The 22711-nt window shown below is 38.3% G+C and overlaps 1 protein-coding gene across 1 annotated transcript in view; it reads right to left on the bottom strand.

Moving 5' to 3' along the window:
* The window catches only part of LOC149793346 (dixin-like), an 86504-nt gene that overhangs the window by 15258 nt on the left and 48535 nt on the right, over positions 1-22711 (bottom strand). The window contains exons 12-15 of the mRNA XM_089967328.1: positions 15975-16121; positions 14553-14672; positions 10960-11109; positions 5313-5412 (exon numbers count right to left, since the gene is read on the bottom strand). Coding sequence (XP_089823454.1) covers positions 5313-5412; positions 10960-11109; positions 14553-14672; positions 15975-16121 — 517 coding nt within the window. The remainder of the gene's footprint in view (positions 1-5312; positions 5413-10959; positions 11110-14552; positions 14673-15974; positions 16122-22711) is intronic.

The following is a 22711-nucleotide window of genomic DNA, read 5'->3' as shown; positions in this document are numbered from 1 at the left end:
TTAAAAACTGGAGACCTATATCACTTTTAAATACTGACTATAAGACTGCTTCGGGAGCAATAGCAGCTAGGATTAAAAAGATTCTTCCATCAATAATCAGTGACACTCAAAAAGGATATATGAAGGGTAGATTCATTGGAGAAAATACCAGGCTATTATAAGATATCATGGACAGATATGGTTTATTATTGTTAATAGACTTCGAAAAAGCCTTGGACTCAATTAAATGGATCTTTGTGGAAGAAGCTCTACAATCTTTTAATTTTGGTGATTCCATTTGTAAGTGGTTTAAGCTGTTTTGTAATGACTCTAATAGTTGTGTTATAAATAATGCCCATATGTCATATTTTTTTAGACTTGAAAGAGGATGTCGTCAAGGAGATCCATTTTCACCATATCATTAGGGTTGAGATTTTAACTATAACTTTCAAGCAAAATGTGGATGTACGGGAAGTAATCTTTGACACCAGTGAATATAAATTCGGTCAGTATGCCAATGACGCTTTTATTCTTCTTGATGGATCTCATTTTTCTCTTGAAGCAACTATGAATATCTTGCAAGGTTTTTTTCTATTATTTGGACTTAAATGTAACATAACAAAAACAAAAGCTATTTGGATTGGAAACAGGAAATTTTCTAATGAAAGAATGTCCGGAAATGGGCCTAATTTGGTCCTCTTCTAACTTTACACTCCTTGGCATAGAATTTTCTCCAGATTTACAACAGATGATGGAAATTAATTATACGAAGAAACTAACAAAAGCAAAACGAATACTGGCAAGCTGGAGTCAAAGACATCTGTCAATAGTTGGTAAAGTAATTGTTGTTAAAACTCTTGTTCTGCCCATATTCATATATCTTTTTTCAGCACTTCTTAACGATTAGCAAAGTTGAAGCAGAACAAAATCCCACATTATTTAAATTTGTATGGGGTGGAAAAGTAGAGAGAATAAAACATGATATACTAGTTTCCCCAGAAAATGAGGTAAGACTAAATATGATACAATTTTTTTCATTCATTAGGTATATTAAGATAAGATGGGTTAAAAGATTGCTGGAAAAGGAAAATGGAACGTGGCAGAACTTAGTCAATACAACTAAACTAGCAAATAAAAAGGATATTTGGAATTTAGGGAGAAGGAAATTAGAAGGATTTAGTAAGTTCATTAAAAACAGTTTTTGGAGAGATGTAATTTTGGCAGTATCTAATTGGAAAGAAGAACCACAAAGTCCTAATGAGTATCTATCCATGAGTATTTTAAATTTTGTCCCCCTCTAAAATGTTCTATCAATACAAATCCTGGACAGAAGCCGGTTTTGAAATTCTGAATGATCTAGTAGATGATTATGGTAATTTAATACCTCTTGAAATAATAAAACAAAAAACTAGAAGCGATGGTTTCTTGAAATACTTCTCCTTAATATCCAAAATTCCAAAAGCATAGAAAGATGCCATCAAAAACTATTTAGTACATAATAATTTTGATAAGCAGGAGGATACAATAATGAACTTGTGAAAACAAGATTCACTCAAGTTTGTTTACAAAGATCTTTTACAGGAAGCTAAAAAAAAAACACTGAGAAGCAAGAAACTTAGATGCAAGTATTTAATAAAAATATAAGTAGTGAGGAGTGGTCTGAGATTTATAGCCGGGCGAAATGCTGTACCAAGGATACCAAGTTGATCTCTTTTAACTTTAAATTAATCCATAGAATAATCGCTACTAATGATTGTCTGAAAAGAATTAACATATTAGATGACAACAAATGTACTTTCTGTAAGAGTGAAAATGAAAGTATTGAGCATCTCTTTTATGACTGCAGTATTACTTCACAGTTTTGGTACCATTTTATTGAAGTTTTTGCACCTTTTTGCCCAAATATTGTACATCTGTCCAAAAAAGAAACATTCTTAGGAAGTGAACAACTGGGCAGTTTGGGTAATTTCCTGCTTATTTTGGCAAAATATTATATTTATACTTGCAGATTCAATATGAAAAATCCTTCAAGGTAAATAAAAAAGAGGACCAATTTCTTCAAAATACTGTAATATCACAAAGTCCATGTCACATAGATTGTGTGCCATATGCATATGTGTATGCGTGTGTGTGTGTTTTTTCTTTCTCTGTAGATTATATTTATTATCCCGATATTATCTGATAAAAAGAAATGTTTGATTGTAAGGTGACCTTGGGATGGTTCCCCGACTAATTGGTCAACTTATTATGGGGTTAATAAAAAAATAAAAAAAAATTAAAAAATCATTTTCATTCAGGAACAACTAAACATCACCAATAATTTTCTGTGAAAACACCATGTCGATAGACTTACTATTTAGAAGGAGTAGCAAAAACAAGATTTGTTAAGTTGGTCGTCATGGTGACCATACTGGAAATTAGATCAGCAGCACTTTCATTTCGTACTAAGTAAGAAGTCCGTAAGATGAGCAGCAATAAGATTTTAAAAATGGCCACTGTTGTGGCCATATTGGATATCAGAAACCACAACAAGTCTTCTGGTGAAAACCCCCATGCTGATGTAGCTTTCTGGTTGGGAGTATTAATAATAGATTTTTTTTAATGTAGCTGTTGTGGTGGTCAGAGTAAATATCAGATTGGCACCATTTTCATTTAGGACTAACTGGATTTCTTCTGGTATACAGCCCATGTTTATGTGACTTTCTTTTCATGAGGAATAGCCAAAACAAGATTTTCAAGATTGTTCCCATGTTTGTCATAATGGCTGCCAAACTAGTAATATTTTCTTTAGGACCATCATAACAGGACTTTCAGTGAAATTACCAACCAAGTGTTTGGCACCATTCTCATTTAGGACCAACTAGACATCAAATGAAATCCTTTAAGAAAACCATCCATTTAGGAGGAGTAGCAATAACAAGATTTTCAAGATGGCTGCAGTGGTGGCCATATTTGATTTTCATGCAGTACCATTTTCATTTAGTACCAATGGGATGAATGTGTGTATAAAGTTTCACGGCAAGTAGTTCAGGAGCAGTAGTGATAACGAACCTGTGCTAATGGACAGATGGACATTGGACAACAGTGCGTGTGTGAGTGTGAGTCATTTGAATTTTTAACGTAGCTTTAACAATTTTCAGTCGTATCGTTATGTCTGCAGTGTGGCAGTTTATAGTGATGTCCAGCACTGGGGCATCATGTAACATGACACCCCACCCAGTCACATTATTCTGACACCTGGCTGACCAGTCCTAACACTAACCTCTTAATGCTGAGTGCCAAGTGAGGCAGCTGTTAGTACCATTTTTATAAGTCTATGGTATGACTCGGCTGGGGGATCAAACCCATGACCTTCCGCATTCAAGGCAGACAATCTAACCACTAGGCCACCGGAGCAGTCAACAGACAGCAGACCATCCTAAAAGCTCTTCAAGTTAAACCTGTTACAAGAGACCACCCTGCTGCCAACTAAAAATGGTCTCTCAAGACAGGTTGTTGCTCATAACAGGTTTGCACAAAAGGATCAGTTTCCAAGGTCATTTTCGGAACTAATTAAAGAAAAATAATCACAATCATATTACATACATTCTATTCTGTATTAATAGTTCTTGCTGAAATAATGTATGCATTCAACTGAAAACAAAATTATATAGCAATAAATATATACTTCTATTATTAAACATAAATCACATTTATATTTGAAGATCACAGGTACATGTAGCACATGAAATCGTTTCTGATTTACTCGTTTTCCTTTATAACACCCTAAAGTTGTTGTACTGATGTTTAGATTGCCATTTTGAGACTGGCTGGCTCAACTTCACTTCTTTTAAGTAAAATAATTATTTTCACCAGTGTTAAATTTGTCTCTTTTTAGTTGGAGATTCATCCATTGTTATAACAATACTAGGTGTTAACATTATTATTGCTCAGTTGTAATATCGACTGTCACAACAATTTTAACCAGGCTTTGGGAAAATCTGAAAATTTTATACATGTACATTGTATATCTAACAATGAATGAAATAAAAATAAAGAATTATCTCATCAAGAAAGAATCATTTATTGAGAGACAAAAATCAACTGCTTAAATCACAGAAAACAAAGTGATTAACTCAATAAACAAAGTGTATAACTAGTTGCCACAACTTCCAGAGACAACAACTTGGTGTGAGGGCTGTTATTACTGTAACATAGGTGAAAAAAAGCAACAAATATCACAAGCTTTTAACGCTATCAATCATTCTCACTTACTGGTTTAACAGAAGACCCCACTCACCCCCAGGCAAAACAGATTAACTTTAAAGACAAACAATGTGCGTAACTGAACTACAATGGTGATATAAACATCAGCCTGGTTTATGCTCTGTAATATATGTTACTATATGCTTGACTTGCCAAGTTTACAAACCGGTAACCAGACTCCTCTTTTGAGGGGTGTGTGTGTCTTTTTTATTTTTTCATCTTTACTATTCAAGCGGTCATTGTTATCAATGACTGCATAAAGGTCAGTGGTGTCTCTGTTTTCATGATACATCTGGGTGGTAGCTACATAAGGGTCAGGAACCAGGCTAAGTGCTGAAACAATCTGCATGTACTTTAGTTTAGTTTACAAATTAAAATATTGTACATGCATGAGCTAAGTAATTTAAGAAATCAGTAGCCAGACTATTTCTTTTAAAATGGTACAAGCTGGCTTGGTTCCTGTCCCCTATGTTACTACTGCCAATATTAAAGTAAGACAGGGTATCAGTCTAAATATAAGCGGTCATTGTTACAAGGATTAAATAAAGGTCAGTGAAGTCTATCCCCGTTTTTGTAATGCGCTCATTCATAGCAGTGTAGAAACACATTTTTCAAAGAAATCATGGTCGCTGGTTGCATTCAGCAGGTGGTCACTTACAACAGTGTTTATATAATAAAATCAATCCATGCATTATGATTGTGGTCCTAAATGACAGGTGGTCACTCACTGCAGAGGTCTCATAACAGCTACTTATCACCATGATAAAGTACATGAAATTTCATGGCTGAAAGTATAACAGTTTTTTTGTTTTAATGCAAAAACAAATTAAGACAGATTTATGCACAGACAGCCCAGCTAATATGTAGCAAATTACATTTCTAATTATTATATGGTGTGTCTATGCCCTGAACTGTTGTGCTAGGAAACAAAACTTAAAAGTCAAGTCATGTGCCTGTGAATTACACTGCTGATCCCACCAAATGTTAAAAAAATAAATAAATCCTGAACAGTCAATGAAACAGTATGTGATAAGTGCTAGTAGAGAGGTTAGTGACAATAGGAAAGTTAAACACTGCACAACACTCACTTGGGTTCGGACTACCTGGGATTGCAGTGATAGGTGAACGACGAAAATCTCCAGTGGAGTCAAAATTCAATCTTCGTGAAATTGTGTGGTCATGGGAACTCTGGAATAAGAAAAGGAAGTTCTTAATTTATTTCTAAATGTTTATTACTTGTTTGGTTTCTTAGGTTCTTTTCCTGTCTAGAAGCTATCAGAACTCATTCTTTAACAGGCCTGAGACTGAACTCAAATTCTAAAATACAGGAATCCTTTGAATGACTGAAGCTTTACTGAAGTCTTTGGTGAAAAGCAAATTTTTAAGTAAATTGTGTTTCTCTGAGAACACTTACTCAATCACATTAACGCTATGGATGTAAGTCTGCTAGCTCATGATTCCAGCCCTACTAAAAGATTTTTTTGATGCCTTTTCCTCTCTATCTCATGTAGAGAAAGGGCAATCACATTTGGTCATTACCTCCCCATGCCACTGCCAGGTGTCACTAGCTTTTAAGCTGAGCAATATATTAACAAGGATGCTTGCATGGCAGGGTGGCTGGGAGGGTTTTTAAGTAATGTGATTGGGTAAGTATTCTTGAAGAATCACATTTTACTTCAAAATTTGCTCTTTCAAATATGTTCCCCAATCACATTATGTTAGAAGAATACGTAATAAAAGGAGGGAATGCTGAGCATCTGATGTCTACCTCGAGTATCCTTCTAGGGAATGATGGCTTGATTTCCTGCGCTAACAATAACCCATTCTCATAATTAAACAAGTAACACAGCCTAGGGACGCTTGATCTGTGACCCCTACATATGGTTAAGAAGATAATTATTAAAATATCTTACCTACAAAATTTCACTGGTGAATCCCGCAAAGCTATTTTGATTGTTTTGAATTGGGTCAGGTGGTCATCTGGGCTACCACCATTGGTCCAATTAGATTCAAGGTTTGCTTCTGTGAGGCTAAATCTCTTGGATACAATCTTGAGAAGGTTGACTGCATGCAAGCAAACTGCTTTTACTATATCTTGGATCAAAACGTTAAATTTGAACACAAGGCTCGCAGAGATCGCTTTAATCACAGAGTGGTAATCTTCATGAGACGAATCTGATCTTGTGAGACCTCAAAGTATGCCATGCATATAAACCATTTCAGCCATGAAGCAAGGGCTTGAGGGGTGATATACTGTTCTCAGCTTTCACTGGAAGAAAGAGGCACTTACACATGCCACAGCTTATTGCTGTGCATTTAAAGTAGTATTTGAGTGTGCAAACACAATCACACATGGCCTCTCCTCTCATCTTATGATGAGAGAGAGGAAATGGCTCCTCTCTGGCTGCCGACAGATAGTAATCTATCTGTGGCTACAAAGCCTGGTTGTGTCAAGAGGACCACTGAACCATCTGATCTGAAATTATGACTGTAACATGCTCACATTGCATGCTGGAGCTAAAGCTATCAAGAAATATGTTTTGTATGATATTAGATGTGCGGGCTGGCTAAAGGCTCGAATTTATTTCAATTGAACCATGTTAAAACCCATGAGAGATTCCATTCTGGAAACAGAGTAAAGGTTTTGGCCGATTGAGATCAAAGTTAACTAAAAGATCCAACAGATCTTTATCATGTCTACCATGGTGCCGGGACCCAGATTGGCCGAGTTGTCTAAAGCGCTCTCCATTATGGATCACTGCCATCTTACCTCTGTCTGCGTGGGTTCGAGTCTAGGATTCAGCCAATGTGGGTATGTGAGAAAGCTTGCCAGTTGCTTCTCATGGGTCAGTGGTTCTTCCCTGGGTTTTTCCGGGTTCTTCCTCCACCATCAATAATGGCCGCCATGCATAGCCTATCATGTGCTGAAAAATGGCATTAAACCAAACAACAACAACAACAACCATGATGCCAGATTGTGTCTGACATCTTGAAGCAGTAGTCTTTGATAATAATTGGGCTAACTGTTTTTCCTCGAAGAGCCAGATAAAAAATTTGGCCAGTTGAGGGTTTTGCGGCACACAGAGGGATGATTTTTTGGTATGGCACCAGTCCCTGAAAACACGCCACTTTCCCTCATAAGCATCTTGAGTGTTCTTGAGATTCTCTCCACTATCAAAGATTTAACCTGTTTGTCTCACAAGCCTGTCCATACAAGAGCCAAGCATGAAGAAGATGATGGTCCAGGCAGGGATGTAACATCAGTGACCATGGTTGCATGAGAAGATTCTGGTTGGATGGAATCTTCCTGCACAGATCTGTTGCTAGATCAAATAGACTGGTAACTGAGGACTCGTCTCATCTGAACGGGGCTATAAGAATCATCTTGCATTTCTCTACCCATAATTTTGGGATTATTTTTGGTACTAAGAATGGGGTAGGATAGGCAAATGCCCACAAACCCTCCCTGCTGATTGACAAGGTTCATGGTTCAAACTTCTGTGTCTAAAACTGGAGAGATGAAGGTGGGTAACTTCTGATTCCACCTTGTAGCAAACAGATCATACATCGGACACTCCCAAAGTTCAAGGACCCAAAAAAAGACCAATTGATGGAGAGACCAATCTGTGTGAATGGCTTGACCTTTCCTGGGTAGAGTGTTGGCCAAGATATCGAGTCTGCTGGGAATGTGTCTGATTTGTACATTGATATGGAGGTTGTCACACCAATGGAGAAACTGTAAAATCAGAACACACAAGTCAGGTGATTTGGTGCGCTGCTGTTTGAGGAGGTATGTTTGCCTCCTGGCTTGGTTAGACTGTTGTCTCCTGGCATTAGGCTAGGATCTATGTTGCACATTTGACTGAAAAGATTCTTTGTCCCTAGTCTGCTTATTGTCCATCTGCACTGATGGGGGCTTATTGTTTCAAAATGTCGCTGTGTGGGTTGAGTGGTGAGCAGGAGGGGTTGTTCCTGAATTACCTCCTCCAAAAGAATAATGGTGAGCCAAACAGTGTCATCCATAAAGATAGGGTATGATGAGGCTTGAGTGACGTGGACCACAGACATGTATCACATTATAGCAGGTCTAAGTTGGCCAAAGCAGCCAATGCACTGGCCATGAATGGTAAGCTGCCCATTTAATGACTCCAGCAATCTAGGCTGTCACCTCCTAAGTGTGGTCATTGCCAGATTTCTCTGCAATCTGTAAAACTGCTAGAGGCCAAATCCAACACTGAAGACACAGTGAAAAGGTTCTGCACTAACTTGCATGTGGCATGGAACACTTTTTTGTCCACTTTATAAAACAGTGCAGCTAAAAGTATTTGTTTTTAGACACGGGCCCAGGGATGGCGACTTTAAAAAAAACCACAAGCCTGACTGAAATTCCACAAGCCCAGACTCCAATTTCCATACGCCCAGAATGTCCCTTTTTTTAATATTACTTGTCTCCCAATGTTGCAATTCAAATAGAAATTCAATAGGGGCTTGAAGGTAATGCAAGTGTCTTCAGTGTTCATCACAACACTTTCAAAGACTGGATGGTACTGGTGTTCAAACTTCTCTGCTGGATTCTCTGAGCAAATCCTGGTCAGAACCAAGCTTACTAATTTCAATATGATCATTGCCTCTCTCCTCCTTATTTATTTGCTGGCATGCTTCACAAAGTAAAACTTTCGACCAGTTCTTATGTTTATTTTTGTTGGTTTTGCTGATACTACTGACACCTAAATGCTTCCTAAATTGGCTTAAAAGTGAATCACATTTGAACAATATGCTGACAACTGAAATGGTCATGATTTGCGTTTTATATGTGCAGTAAAATCCAACTTCAAAAAAATATTGCCATTGTTCAGAAACTTGTCAAAAACCTACAATAGATATGGCTTAAACATTTTCATTCAAAGCAATGACAGGTGATAAATTTTGTTCTCCTACACATATCTAGTATCTCTTTGATTTACCTTTATTATGTTGTTCCATGTCCTGATCATACCTATGCAAATTACCACTGCAGTCTACAAACACATCTCACAAGCTATCGTCAGCCAATTAATATATATTTGAAATGGTTGTTTATACCTGACCTCTTTGCCTTTAAATTAACGCTATTTAAACTGCCCAAAGGAAAGATTTACACCAGCTCTGATATGAATGTTTACAGTTTATATATGCTACATGTAATGGGCATATACTGAAAGTGGTGTTTTATTTTCTATTTTTGAAGATTAATGAAAATTCTGTTTTCTTGAAACACAACCACGTTAAGGGGTTTGGGAGTACAAAATCGTGTATTTAGAATGACATGCCATTTTACATTTTGATTAAAATCAGATCTCCACTTCATGTAGAACAGTGGCTGGACCAACAAGTAGATCTCCGCTTTTTCTAACACGAACAGTAATGTCAGGAGAAAAAAGCGGCAATCTATTTGTTGGTTTACAACAGTGGCCAGCTGAATTTAATCAGATTGTACAGTGCTATGGCAGGTATTGGCACCTCTTTTAGAATACTGTATGGGCCAGATCTGAAATTTGAGGACCCCAGGCATCAGGCTATCAAATATTTTTAGCACTAAACAATGTTCAATATTTGGCAAGGGCTGGGAGATCAGTACTGAAGGTGTCTGAGTGAGTTCTGCACCAGCTGGTGAGAAGAAAGCCTTAGAATTCCCCAGGTCACCAATTCAATTGGGGAAGAAGCCTAAAGGATGGCATGTCTTCCTACTGGTCAAAATCTACTGATGCTTTAACTTTATAGGCTTGAGTAATGGTAGGTGGTGGAGGGTATTCTTAGTTACCAACAGCCTTTAAGTTTCCTTGACTGTCAATCTAAAGTTAAATTCAGTCTGTTTCTTGGTCGGATCCGAGTATGGCCTCAGTGATGGACATATTGGATGTTTGGCCAGCACCATTTTTATTAAGGACCAGCCAAGACATCATAAGTCTTTGGTGAAAACTCCATGTTGATATGACTTTCTGTTCTGAAGGAATAGTGATAAAAAAAATTTCAAGATGACTGCCATGTTTGTCATACTGAACATTAGATCAGCACCATTTTCAAAAGGACCAAGTAGGTAAAGTCTTTTAGCGAAATGTCATATTGAACATCTGCGAAAAAAAACATTTTCTTTTAGGACCAACCAGACATCATAAGAATTCTGTTGAAAACCCCAAGTCAATATGATGAGACAAGATTTCAAGATGACTGCCATGGAATCCATTATAAATGTCAGATCTGCACCAGTTTCATTTATAGGTAACTAAAACATTGTAACAAGTCTTTCAGTGAAAACACCATGTTCATATAACCATCTATTCAGTAGACAAAGTGATACTGTATTTTCAAGATAACTGTTGTGGTGGCTACACTCGTTGTCTGAAAAGCACCCTTATTCAGCTCCAACTAGACCTTGGGATGAATGAGTGTAGTTTCATCGCAATCCTCCAAGTGGTTTACGAGGGGTAGCAAATACAAATTTGTGCTCAAGAGCAGATGATGGACAAGAGGCAATCTTTAAGCTATTCTGAGCTAAAAATTGATCACAACAACTACTTATCCAATTCATAACATAAAAAAAGTAAGCAGCATCCAAAAGGCCAAAACAAAGTAAAATTATATTATAGATTATTTAACTGTAGAGATTGTTAGAGTTTTAGCTAACTACCTATGTTAAGATATTTGAGTATCAACTTGTTTATTAAACTGAGTAGCTTTGTTATAGTGTTCATTTACCAGTGTTGATGTATGGGATATTCTATCCATCAATGTAGAGAAACCTTGTTCTAATGTGTCAATTGTGTGTTGCCTGGGGTCTGATGAAGGAAAGCTTGTCCTCAGGCTGTAGAGAGAATCTCTTATTACACTCAAATCATCTGATCCCACCTGAAAGACAGATTGTATCTATAAATGTTTGCCCAATAATACAGGTCCTAGAAAAATATTCTGCTGAGGGAAACTCTCATCACGCTCAAATAATCTCCAAAAATCTACAACAGAAAGACTATGTATTGATTGTTGAATGATAATATAGTTATAGCAGAATTATTTTACAGAGATGCCAAAGACAAAAAATTTTGTGTACAATTTACTGACAAAAGTTTGGACCAAAATCACTTTGAATCTATCAATTTCCAGACTATTTTTTTAAACAGGCACATGAAAAAGTTAAAGCAAACATAACTGTGAAGCAATTTTGCATTACAGGAATGCATGTTTATAGTGAAATATGTTTCTTTGATAGTACTTACCCAATAATAATATGTTAGGAAAATATACAAAACTCTGAAAATCCAGCCTTCCAAAGCTCAAGAGATTTTGGCTATGTTTTCTAACTTGTTTTAGTAACAAGTGCTTAAAAGTTCTCTGTCATCCAAACTGGAAATCATACAAGAGTGGTCTCCCCATGGATAGAGGACTTGCACTCAAATCCCATGAAAAGTGGAGTGGATGTGCATGCTCTTCCAGGGATGTAACTGCATGGAAGGTTTGGGGAAAGTGTGCCTCGATCATGCTTGGGTAAGTAATATCAAAGAAAATATTTGACTCCAAATGCATTACTCGATCATAATATGTTATAAGAAAAGACGTCGGAGGAGTAGCTTCCTACTACGCCCAAAACTGACACTGTCCCTGGTCTCATAGTATATGCAAAACCAAAACTGCTTCAAGTTGTGTGAGATATAAGCTAGCATACATACCAACCCCAAGAGATGTATAAGCATAATTTTTGCTAATGTAAGTGGCTAACAATTGTAATCAGAGCATAAAAAGCATAATCTACGACATCATAGCTAATATATCACATGCAATAATTACAGTACATTGCATGAAAAATGTAATTTATTTTTACTACAAACCTGGATTTGCAGGTCAAAATACTTGGTACAAATGGGCAAAATCCATATGGAATAGAACCAAAAATACAAACCATACTGAAATATTATTTATATTCAACACTCACTTAAACTAGTCTACATCTCTATAACTTTTGCTGAATGATTGTGAAGTCCACAGACTCTGTCCCCAATTTGATTGTTGTAATGCATCAATCTCAAATTTCTTCAGGATACTGCATCACTCTCACATTCTTCGGGTTATTGCATCACTCCACATTCTTTCTGTTATTGCATCACTCATATTCTTCAGGTTATTGCATCAATCTCATATTCTTCACGTTATTGCATCACTCTAATATTCATGTTACTGCTTCACTCTCATACTCTTTGCGTTACTGCATCACTCTCATATTCTTCGCATTATTGCATCACTCTCATATTCTTCAGGTTAGCACATGATTCACGCATGGTGGGGAGAAATTCTGCACTCAGGCAAATCTCGTTGAAGCAGAGTAAGCCATGTCACTTCAAATTTGCTGTATGAACCGGGAAAGTAGTTTGTTGCACTATTGATAAAAGTCCTTTTGGGATAAAAGGTTTCTGAGGTAAACTCAAGAGAATGTCTTCTCCGACTTCCCTCATGTGGCTTGGATAATGTCAGCTTGGCAGCATCTGCGTTCAAATGCTATGCTAGTAGTGGTTTACTCATGAGTACATGTGTGTAACAACTTGATTTGGTCATGGTTACTTCCTTTTAGATTAATCGGGTAATCTATTGCATCCAAGATAGCTGAACCTGTGTGGGAAATAATGTCCCTTCTTTTCATGGTAAGAGCAAGGAAGATCTTCCTTTTCTGATACAGTTTCATTTTTGGTAGAATTTCAGAGCTCGATGGAGTCTTAGAATTGAACTTTGGGTCACAAGGCCCAAAAGAAAACTGGTTTCCAGACAAAAGACTGATTACTAATGAGAGGAAGCCTGATTTTCACAATGAAAGCCGAGGCCATCAGGAGCACAACAAAACCATCAAACAAGATGTGCAACTCATTGATTCTGCCTCATGTAGCTAAAATGGTCTGGTTTGGTTTTGGGGGGTTTGATGCCAGTTTTCATTGCATATTTATATACACGGTGGCCAGTACATTTGGTGCAAGATGTCCCCAAAAAGAAACACCACCCTAGAGGAAGCTATAGGCATTCTTTCTCACATAGCTGAGATTCGAACACATTGTAGTTGATATCACTAGGTAAAAAAAATTTGCATGTATGTTTTGTATTAGGGCTTATCTGTGTGTCAGATCTTTGAATAATGCAGGTTTTCAGTGCAGTGTGTCATGGAGGTTTTAGACTGATTTGACATGTCTTATTCACCCAGGTCAGAACCCATGGAAGATTCCATTTCAAATAAAAGGCTAAAGCTTCAAAGTTTTCAAGATGGTTGGAGAAGTCTTTTTATGTTCTATATCCTCCCTTCTGAAAATTGGAAAGAGTTTGAAATCATGGAACAGTAGGCCTTGACTGTGATGGGAGTTAACCTCTCCTCAAAGAGTCACTGGGGAAAGTTGGCTGTCGACAGCAGTGAGGCTTTTAAGGGAGAGATGTGTTTCTGCTCACAACAATGGCAGAAGACACTCCATTTTCAGTCTCTGCTTTCAAAATGGTGTGACATGGCCCAGCAATTCTGCTGACCACTTGTTCTGAGAATATTTTCTAAGGACTTGCCTAAGATGAGTCATGCATGCAGGTTCAACATCACTGGGTTCAGATGCATCAGCAGTTGTTTGAGCAGGTGGGGTGAAGGCAAGATTTACCTAAGAATTTCCACTGCCAAATTCAAAAAATGCTTAATCCATGATTTTTCACACTTGAGGTAATTAGGACTGTACAACACCTGAAGTCACTTGTATCTTGCAAGACTTTGTGGATCAGACGAGTTGCAGGAAAAGTGTCTATACATCAATTTTTAGGATTGAGCATTGGCTGCCCTGGCTTATCGATCAGGGAGTGGAGAGACAAGGTGGGAAACTGTATTCCACCTCATGCTGCCCTGGCTTATCGATCAGGGAGTGGAGAGACAAGGTGGGAAACTGTATTCCACCTCATGTTGCCCTGGCTTATCAATCAGGGAGTGGAGAGACAGGTGGGAAACTGTACTGCACCTCATTGCACACAAGTCCATGAGAAGTCAACCCTAACAGACTAATAGTTGTATTGACCACCAAATATAAATTGGCTAATTTCATCAAAATGACAAGTTTGCCTGAACAATTCAGCTTACCAAGATATTTCAGACTTGAATGTGGATCTGCTGATAATGAATCCACCCGAGAAAATACCAAACCAGAAGGTCAAGGTCTGGTAACTGGAATCCCCAGTTCCTTCAGATATAACTGACAATAGTGAAGAGTTGGAAAGTAAAAAATAACTAAATTTGATCAAAACTGGAACATTCATAGTGTGGAGTATGATTATCTTGAACAGAAGCTTACAGGTGGTACTCTGGGCAGGTCTTTCATGCCATTTGTACTTTCTGGACGTGTCTGTAGAATTTTACCAGCAAGCTGGGCCATCTTCTTATCTTGTGTTGCTACCCTAGCAGACAAGGAGGCCTGAAAAGTATCAACAAACATTCATCATGCAAAGGAAAGATTTGAATGTAATGTCTCAATATCAGCAAAAATATTTCCTGATGATGTATCCAAAGAAGAAAAAGGAATCCATTTTAAAAAACAAACTATTTCCCACATTTTTCTTGAAGTAAAAGATTCCCAATTTGACTCTTATTTTTATTCTCAATATTTATTTTCCATGTTTAACTAATATAAAGCCAGATGCATCCACATATTGATCCATCAGCTGTGCACAAACTGACCATACAGCATACACACTATCGAGTGAAATAGGCAAATATTCATTCATGAAATTTCATTTTAATATGCCCAAAAAGTAAAGCTGACTTTGCCTTGTCATAAATAGGTACCAACCTCGGCTTCCTTTTCCTGTATGATACACTGTCAAAAATGGTGAATTTAGTGTGGGTTTAAACTTATGAAGCCATGTTTTAAGGTGTACAAGAGTAGAAACATACCGTAAAATACAATTTTTTTATACTAATTTAATGCCTTCTGATGATGTCATGCATGTGCCAAGTTATCAATTTTCCATTAAACATATGAATGTGAAAATGTAGGAAATGAGTAAAATCCCATCCATTATTTTCAAGACAAACACAAAATACTGAATCATTAAATAAAGTCTGAGACAAAAACCATATTAAGCCATTAATACATTCATCTATATTTTCACCAGAAAACAGGAGGCAATTTGCTAACCATTTAATCTTAATAGTAAATTCATGCAATAGTTGTTTTAGAGATAAGATATTTTAACAATTTTGTAAACTATAAAAAGTATTTGTTGCACTTGAAAACTATCTGATTTCCAATGATAGAAAATACAAACTGTTGATGAAATATTTTGCCATCACAAAATCTGACCTCTAGCTTGCTTCTCTCTAATTTCATCGCACTTAGCCCTATTTAAAGAGGAAGGACAAACCACTTTGCCCCAACTTCTTAGTGTAGCATGACCCTAGAACATTCTGTGCAAATTGTTACTGTGCCAAATTATCAAACACAAACATCCTAATCAAAACTTTCTCAGAATATGGTTTCTTTCTCTTAAAGCCCCTCAAACCTTGCAAGAATGCTTTCTGACTTCAATAATTATACAACAAAACAGAAAATGTTGATGCTATAATGTTAGACAGATTTTCATATATTTAGCTACCTGCTAATCAACAAGCTATCCTCCTGGCCATCATATGTCCAATTTAAGCCATAACAGATTATTTTCATCATCTATAACACTATAATCATTTGAAAATAAAATAAATGCTCTTAAATTCTTACCCCTGTCTCCCCAACAACTCTGAACCTAGTATGAAGGTCAGATATCTGAGCCTTCAAATTTCTAATGGTGCTTTCTTTTTCCTGAATCTGATTCCTCAACTCATTCTTCAGGTGATCAATGTTCTGATCTCTGCGAAGCAGGTCCCGCTGTACAGGTAAAATGTAAATACACAGTATTAAATAATCAAGAATTAAAAATAACAGTTCATATATGAATTTAACACATCCCCGATACAACATTTCCTTCACCTATCTCTCACATTTTCCAAATCTCCAAATATTTAACGACATAATGACATTACAAATGGTGTCTGAAGAATCCAATATAAATTAAAGTCATTTTATTGCACTAAAAGATTTTCAGTTTTATTAAGTAACATAGTTAATTACATGTATTTTCATCATGTGGAGAACTCAAACTAACATTTGAATATGTATGTATATGCATTAGATTACTACTGGCTATGTGGTTTCAATTAACAGTTAAGTTCTACAAATGTAAATATAAAGAAATACAAACAAAAACAAGGAAGATAAACCTTTTCAATTAACAAGATTTGGATCTGGATTTTTTTTAACATAGCTGTAACAAATTTTTAGTCATATCGCTAAGATGTCTGCAGTGTGACAGTTTATAGTGATGTCTAGCACTTGGGCATCATACCGCAGACATGTAGCATGATGTCCCACCCAGTTACATTATCCTGACACCAGGCAGACCCGTCCTAACACTAACCTCTTAATGCTGAGTGCCAAGCGAGGCAGCTGTTAGTACCATTTTTGTAAGTCTTTGGTATGACTCGGCCAGGGATCAAACCCATGACCTCCCACATCCGAGGCAGATGCTCTAACCACTAGGACACCAGATCAGTCTTAATTAACAGGAAGTACCACCAAAAAGAGAAAAGCTAAAGCTGCTCAAATTCAGTAAAAGGTATTAAAAGGTATTAAATGTACAAAAGTATAAAATCTTTTTCTGTCAGTCGTGGTTTACAAGCAAGAAAATTATGCAACTCATTTCTTATATTTTATACTAGCATTAATTCCAACAACTAGAGTATTCACAGCCAGATTCTGTTAGATTTTAAATGAAAATGGGGTCTAATTTTTAAAAACATCTGAGTGATTATCAAACTTGTTTGGTGAGTGAAAACAAAAAAAAATACACTGCTGTAAACAAGTCAATTTTTAACAAGCAGCAGAGGGGGCGAATCCGACATTTTGTCCAATCGTTATTTTGCTTAATTATTACTTTCTGCACTCAGCGGATCCGGTGTAGTCAGCGCTGGTAAAAAAAAAACGACGACGTCGTTGGGGGATCGTCCAATCGTCATTTGGTTTAATTAACACCTTCTGCGCGTCGATCCCCAGCGTCGTCAGCGTCCGGTAAGCACATCGACGACCGCGTCGATGTCATCGCCCCCTCTGCTGCTAAGGAGTTATTTACAATGAAAATTATTTACAACTAACCGAATATTTGGTCAAGTCCGATACGATATCGTGTCTGAGGGTCATGTAAATTTATCGTTACGAATCCATGTGGGGTCGACTGAGCATGACTAAAAAAGTTTCGAAAACCATTGAAGTCCATGTCACCGCCGCACCATGTCTGCCAAATATTTCGTAGCGTGTGTGTATCAACGCCGTTGAACACAGCAAGAATATTACAGTTGTCTCTGATTACTTTTGGAATCTGAGTGTATCGTTGAGTGACATATATCACGTCAGTGTTTTTATGCCTGCCTCTGGAAAATATCCTAGCTGGGTTTTTTTGATTGTCTAACATAACATCATCGTACACGACTAGATTGTTAACGTCGCCATCAATATCATCAATACCTGGTGCATCATTGATATCTGTAATAAACTCAATAACATTTTTTTTAGCGATCGCTGATGCATTCTCGTTGAAATCTTTCAACACCTCGTAGCATCGTTGATCATCTACGCTAGGAGCAACCAAATACAACTTATCCCACTTCATCCATCTCATTATTAAATTGAGTAACAATTGCGTCTTGCTGGATCCAGATGGTCCGATGATAATCATCCGGATCGAGTTTGGTAACGCTGCAACATGCTTAACTGGTTCTCTTGTTTTAGTCGCCGAAAAATCAATTATATTCATATCTCTATACATAAATTATGGATCTATATTGTGTGAAGTGTAGAGTACGTACTGGCACAAATGATATGACAACCGCTACAACAAGAAATAACAGATCGGCCCTTACTGGCAAGTGTGCACAATGCGGTACAAAGAAATTTAGATTTATTTCTATTAAACCCGGGGATGTTTTAAAAAAAAGCGAGGAGGTGACATTGCAGCCAAGTTATCAAAACTCCCCGGAACCCCGTGGGCAAAGTATCCAGGAGAAAAACACCTCCCAGGATATAGCTACTGTGGCCCCGGAACACGATTAGATATCAGACTCGATGATCAAAATCAGCCTAAACCCGGTGAGTACCCAATAAACGCTATCGATAAGGCGTGTCATGCTCATGATGTTGCTTACAAAAGTAGCGATCTGCAACAGCGTCATATCGCGGATGTAAAATTAATTCACGCGTTAAATGCTATTCCTGATAAATCCATCAAAGAAAAATTGGCTTCATGGTTGGTAAAATCGGCTATGAAAGGTAAATTAATGATTGGAAGCGGAGCTTCTCGCGCTGGTAATTGAATACGCTAGCGTTTATAATAACAACATGGAATCCATCTATTATTCTCCGAGAGGATACTGGAAGGGGAAGGCCGCAATTGGTAAGCTTGCAAGCGCTGCAAAGGTAACAAAGGCCACTGCGGCTAATTGGTTATCCAAACAGGCTATATGGCAAATCTATCTACCACCGCCTAAACAAATCAACTTCTCGCGCTTTGATGTCAGCGTACCTAATGAAGTTCATCAGGCTGATATACTATTTTTGCCGCATGACAACGGTTACAAATACGCGCTAACCGTAGTTGATGTTGCGAGTCGATACAAACAAGCGGAGCCGTTAAAAACAAAGTCAGCAACTGAAGTAGCCGCTGCGTTTGAAAGAATTTATCGAAGAGGTCCTCTGCGCTGGCCAAATCTATTACAAGTTGATCCCGGTAGTGAATTTCGCGGCGCTGTTTTATCAACGCTGAAACATCATAGCGTCGCGATACGACGAGGTCATACTGCGCTACATCGTGATCAGGCAATTGTTGAACGATTCAATCGGACTCTTGCTGAACGGTTATTTGGGTATCAATACGCGAAGGAATTCATCCAAGAAAAATGATCTCGTGAATGGGTTAAAAGGTTGCCAGGCGTAATTGCAGCGTTAAATAACGAGATTACCCGAGCAATTAACATGAAGCCCAGCGACGCGATTAAATACGAGTATATACCCGGAAAATCAAAAATAAATAGCGTTTTCAAGCCGATTCTCGGCAATGTCACCGTGAGATATCTATATGAACCAGGAGAGCTTGAAGGCGGTAAAAAAAGAGCTACTGATCCTATTTGGAGTGTTACCACACATAACATATCAACGATAACACGATCAACTGGTAGACCACCGATCTATAGACTGGATTCAACTGCTCCTCAGCGCGGATTTACACGCGAGCAACTACAAGTGATACCTGACGATACTCAATTACCCCCGCGTGGTCTTAACTAGCGCCGTTGCGTCTATTACACTCAAGACATGTCAACCTCACATTGTTTTTGACATGACCGAGACTGTTATCGATCCTGTCCACGGTAAATTGGCGAGCGTCTTTATCCGAATAGCGCCAACTCATTATACAATTGCAACTCGCACAGTGATTATTTTGTTGTTGTCGTAACGCAATTATTAATTCGGCATCAATATCAAAACGCCGCTGTTTTTTTTTATCCTGTTGGCGGTAACCCGAGAGTTTTCTATCAATGACGCTTGCATCGATGGTGACTTTGTCGCCGGCTTCATCACTGACTTCGTCAATAACAATTCTTCGAAGCTGATTTATTCTCCGTACTCGGGACACTGCAAGATAGACTAGATTTGACCATTCGATGCGATTATCAACCATCCAAACAATTGTGTCCGTGATAGTCAGTCCCTGCGAGGAATGTATTGTTGTTGCGTATCCTAGCGTCCACGGGGATTTATCAGCACGTAGCGCGTCCTCGACGACGCTGATATCAACGAGCACAATATCATTCAGCACAAGAATTTGTTTTTCTGTCCGGCCCGGGATTTCAACTTCAATGTTCTGCCGCCGTGTGTCCGCGGGTCTATAACATAACGGCACTGGACGCGTTGGAAACTTTTCCTTATGCAACGTAAACAACTTCCGCTGAAGTGTGTCCCTGACTATCTTTCTACTCGCTACAATCAAATCGTTTGGTCTCCATGTTTCCCAGAATTCATTTAACGGCGTTTCCGGAATCACCTCGCGGATTATTTCACATTGAACTCTATCCGGCTGTAATCTGATTAATTTTTTAACCCCGCGCAGTTGTTCATCAAGTGCTCGGTAATCAGTATCGGTTTCTTCATAATAGTCCACAAAACCCTTTAACCAATCATGTGGGCCCTCGCCGACAAATGGTGGTGGTTGACCATGGTCGCCACACATGATCACCGCTGTATTCGCGAGCAGCAACCAATCAAGAAACATTTGTAAAACATCTAACGAAACAGTACATATCTCATCCCAAATGATAACCCCAGGAATAAATTTTTCCCCCATTCGATCAGGAGTCCACTCACCGCCGCTGTATCGAAAAAAGCTGTGATAAGTAACGGCGTCAACATTTCGTTGTTTTATCTCTCGCGCTAGTCTATGGGTCGGTGTAAGCACGATTATACTTGCCCGCGTTCGAAATAATTCAATTGCCCGAGTCGTCTTTCCTGACCCGCCACAGCCGCTTAAATAAACCGTCTTGTGTCTACAAATTGGATCAGAACACGGTGGTGCATTAGACCATTCTGATAAATTATCACCGCGTAAGTAATTATTTTCAACGGTGACATCTGCTGACGGGGAATAATCGCGTCGTATTTCATTTTTAACTCTCCATGTACCCCAACTCTCGTCCGGACTAGTAAACTCGGCTACGTTTTCCTTATACGCTACGTCAACATAAAACGAATCAACGGCTACTCTAACCGCGGTATCGGAGAATCTATTTATCATCGAGAATAAATTGATAGCGGCATAACCCAGCATAGACGCCCTCAAATGTGGATACGCCGGGCTGTCTCCATCGCTGTAGGTAACAACTGTACCCAACCTCGTTCCATTGGACAAGAAAGCTGTTTTGCAGTTCACGTATCTATTTTTTGCCACTGCGTCCTTGATTATGAAATCATATTCCGCGTCATCTATAATCAGCCGTGAGCAATATCGTTTGTAGTCGTGGTTTTTTCCACCTTGTGTGAACTTACCAATTATTCTTCTACCGAGATCTTTTGCCTCTCTGTTTCGTTGGTTAAATATCCTCCTGGACCATTCGATGATATATTCCTCGTCGGCATCAATGTTTTTTCTGGACTCGTCAATTATGCTATCTAGACGCTCCGGTTCTGGTAACCAGACTTCAGTCTGCGCCCGGTATGATATAATCGCGTCACTGACAATCAACGATACAAGCATGCTACAATCAATCATATACCGTAGCAGCGCTATTGGCAGCCACTTCTTTTCAGCCATGTGTCTACCGATCCAAATATAACAACAGCGATGAAGTCCTGCCGCGAACTCAAATGATACTACGCGAGCGAATCCGGTTAAATCAAAATCAGGCAGTGGTCCATTAATAGCAACACGAGTCATTTCATGTCTGGGGTGTCCAAATCATCTAAAGTACTTAGCGGCGGATCCATACCCGAGAAAACTCGCTGGATAACAGGCAACCATATCAACGGAAATCATAGCGTCGCGGTTGTATTCAGTGTTCCATAGTCCACCGTGATAGTATTCCAAACAACTGGATTGTACATCCGGTAGAAATTCCTTGCGCGTTGGTCTCCACGCATTTTTCCTTGCTGCAACATGAGCTACAACCGATGGAATCGTAAAACAATTTGTTAGCAGTTGTTCATCATGCTCTTCAAATTCTATGGCGGTTTTTTTCATCCTGTTGTGAAATGCTTCAGTGCGGTATAATTCACCGTTTGGTCTTACAAACTGATCAAAGGTATCCATGTCGTTTTCAGCGCTGCGAAGTAACCACACTGATACAGGGTCGTTTTTACACAAGCAGGCAATAGCATCAAATAGTTTCCTCTCCGCGAGAAAACCATCCCGGGAGAATTCTTCTCCTAAAAATTCTTCGGGTATATACTTTACTGTTCTATCCCGTGGAAATATTGTGATCGCGGGCGTCCATGCGTGTTCGTTATGATCAATAATTTTGATTGGGGCCCCATTTGATTTGTACTTTGATTCGTATAATACTTCACCGGTTATCGTTGTAACGGTTATTGGAAATCTCAGCGATGTTTCTAATCTCGCTATGTCGCTGATGGTTGCTCCACGCTCTTTTACGGTTAGTTCCCACTGGTTGATTTTGCTACGTCGTAAATCAGTTAATTTGTTTCCTCGACACGCATTTGTAAAATGCTCTATTACTCGTTCTGCTACACAATTTATCCCTGTTGACTGTTTCATTGGTTTCAGTTTTCCGATATCAGGTTTCTTATTTAACGGGTATATTCCATAAACAACTGCTGTTTCAGGATACGCTTGTTCATAGTATGGTCTGTCAATTCCG

This window comes from Sinohyriopsis cumingii, chromosome 8, assembly GCF_028554795.1.
Source record: "Sinohyriopsis cumingii isolate HCF-2022 chromosome 8, ASM2855479v2, whole genome shotgun sequence".
Classification (NCBI taxonomy): Eukaryota; Metazoa; Mollusca; class Bivalvia; order Unionida; family Unionidae; genus Sinohyriopsis; species Sinohyriopsis cumingii.
This window is presented reverse-complemented; position numbering and strand designations above follow the sequence as displayed.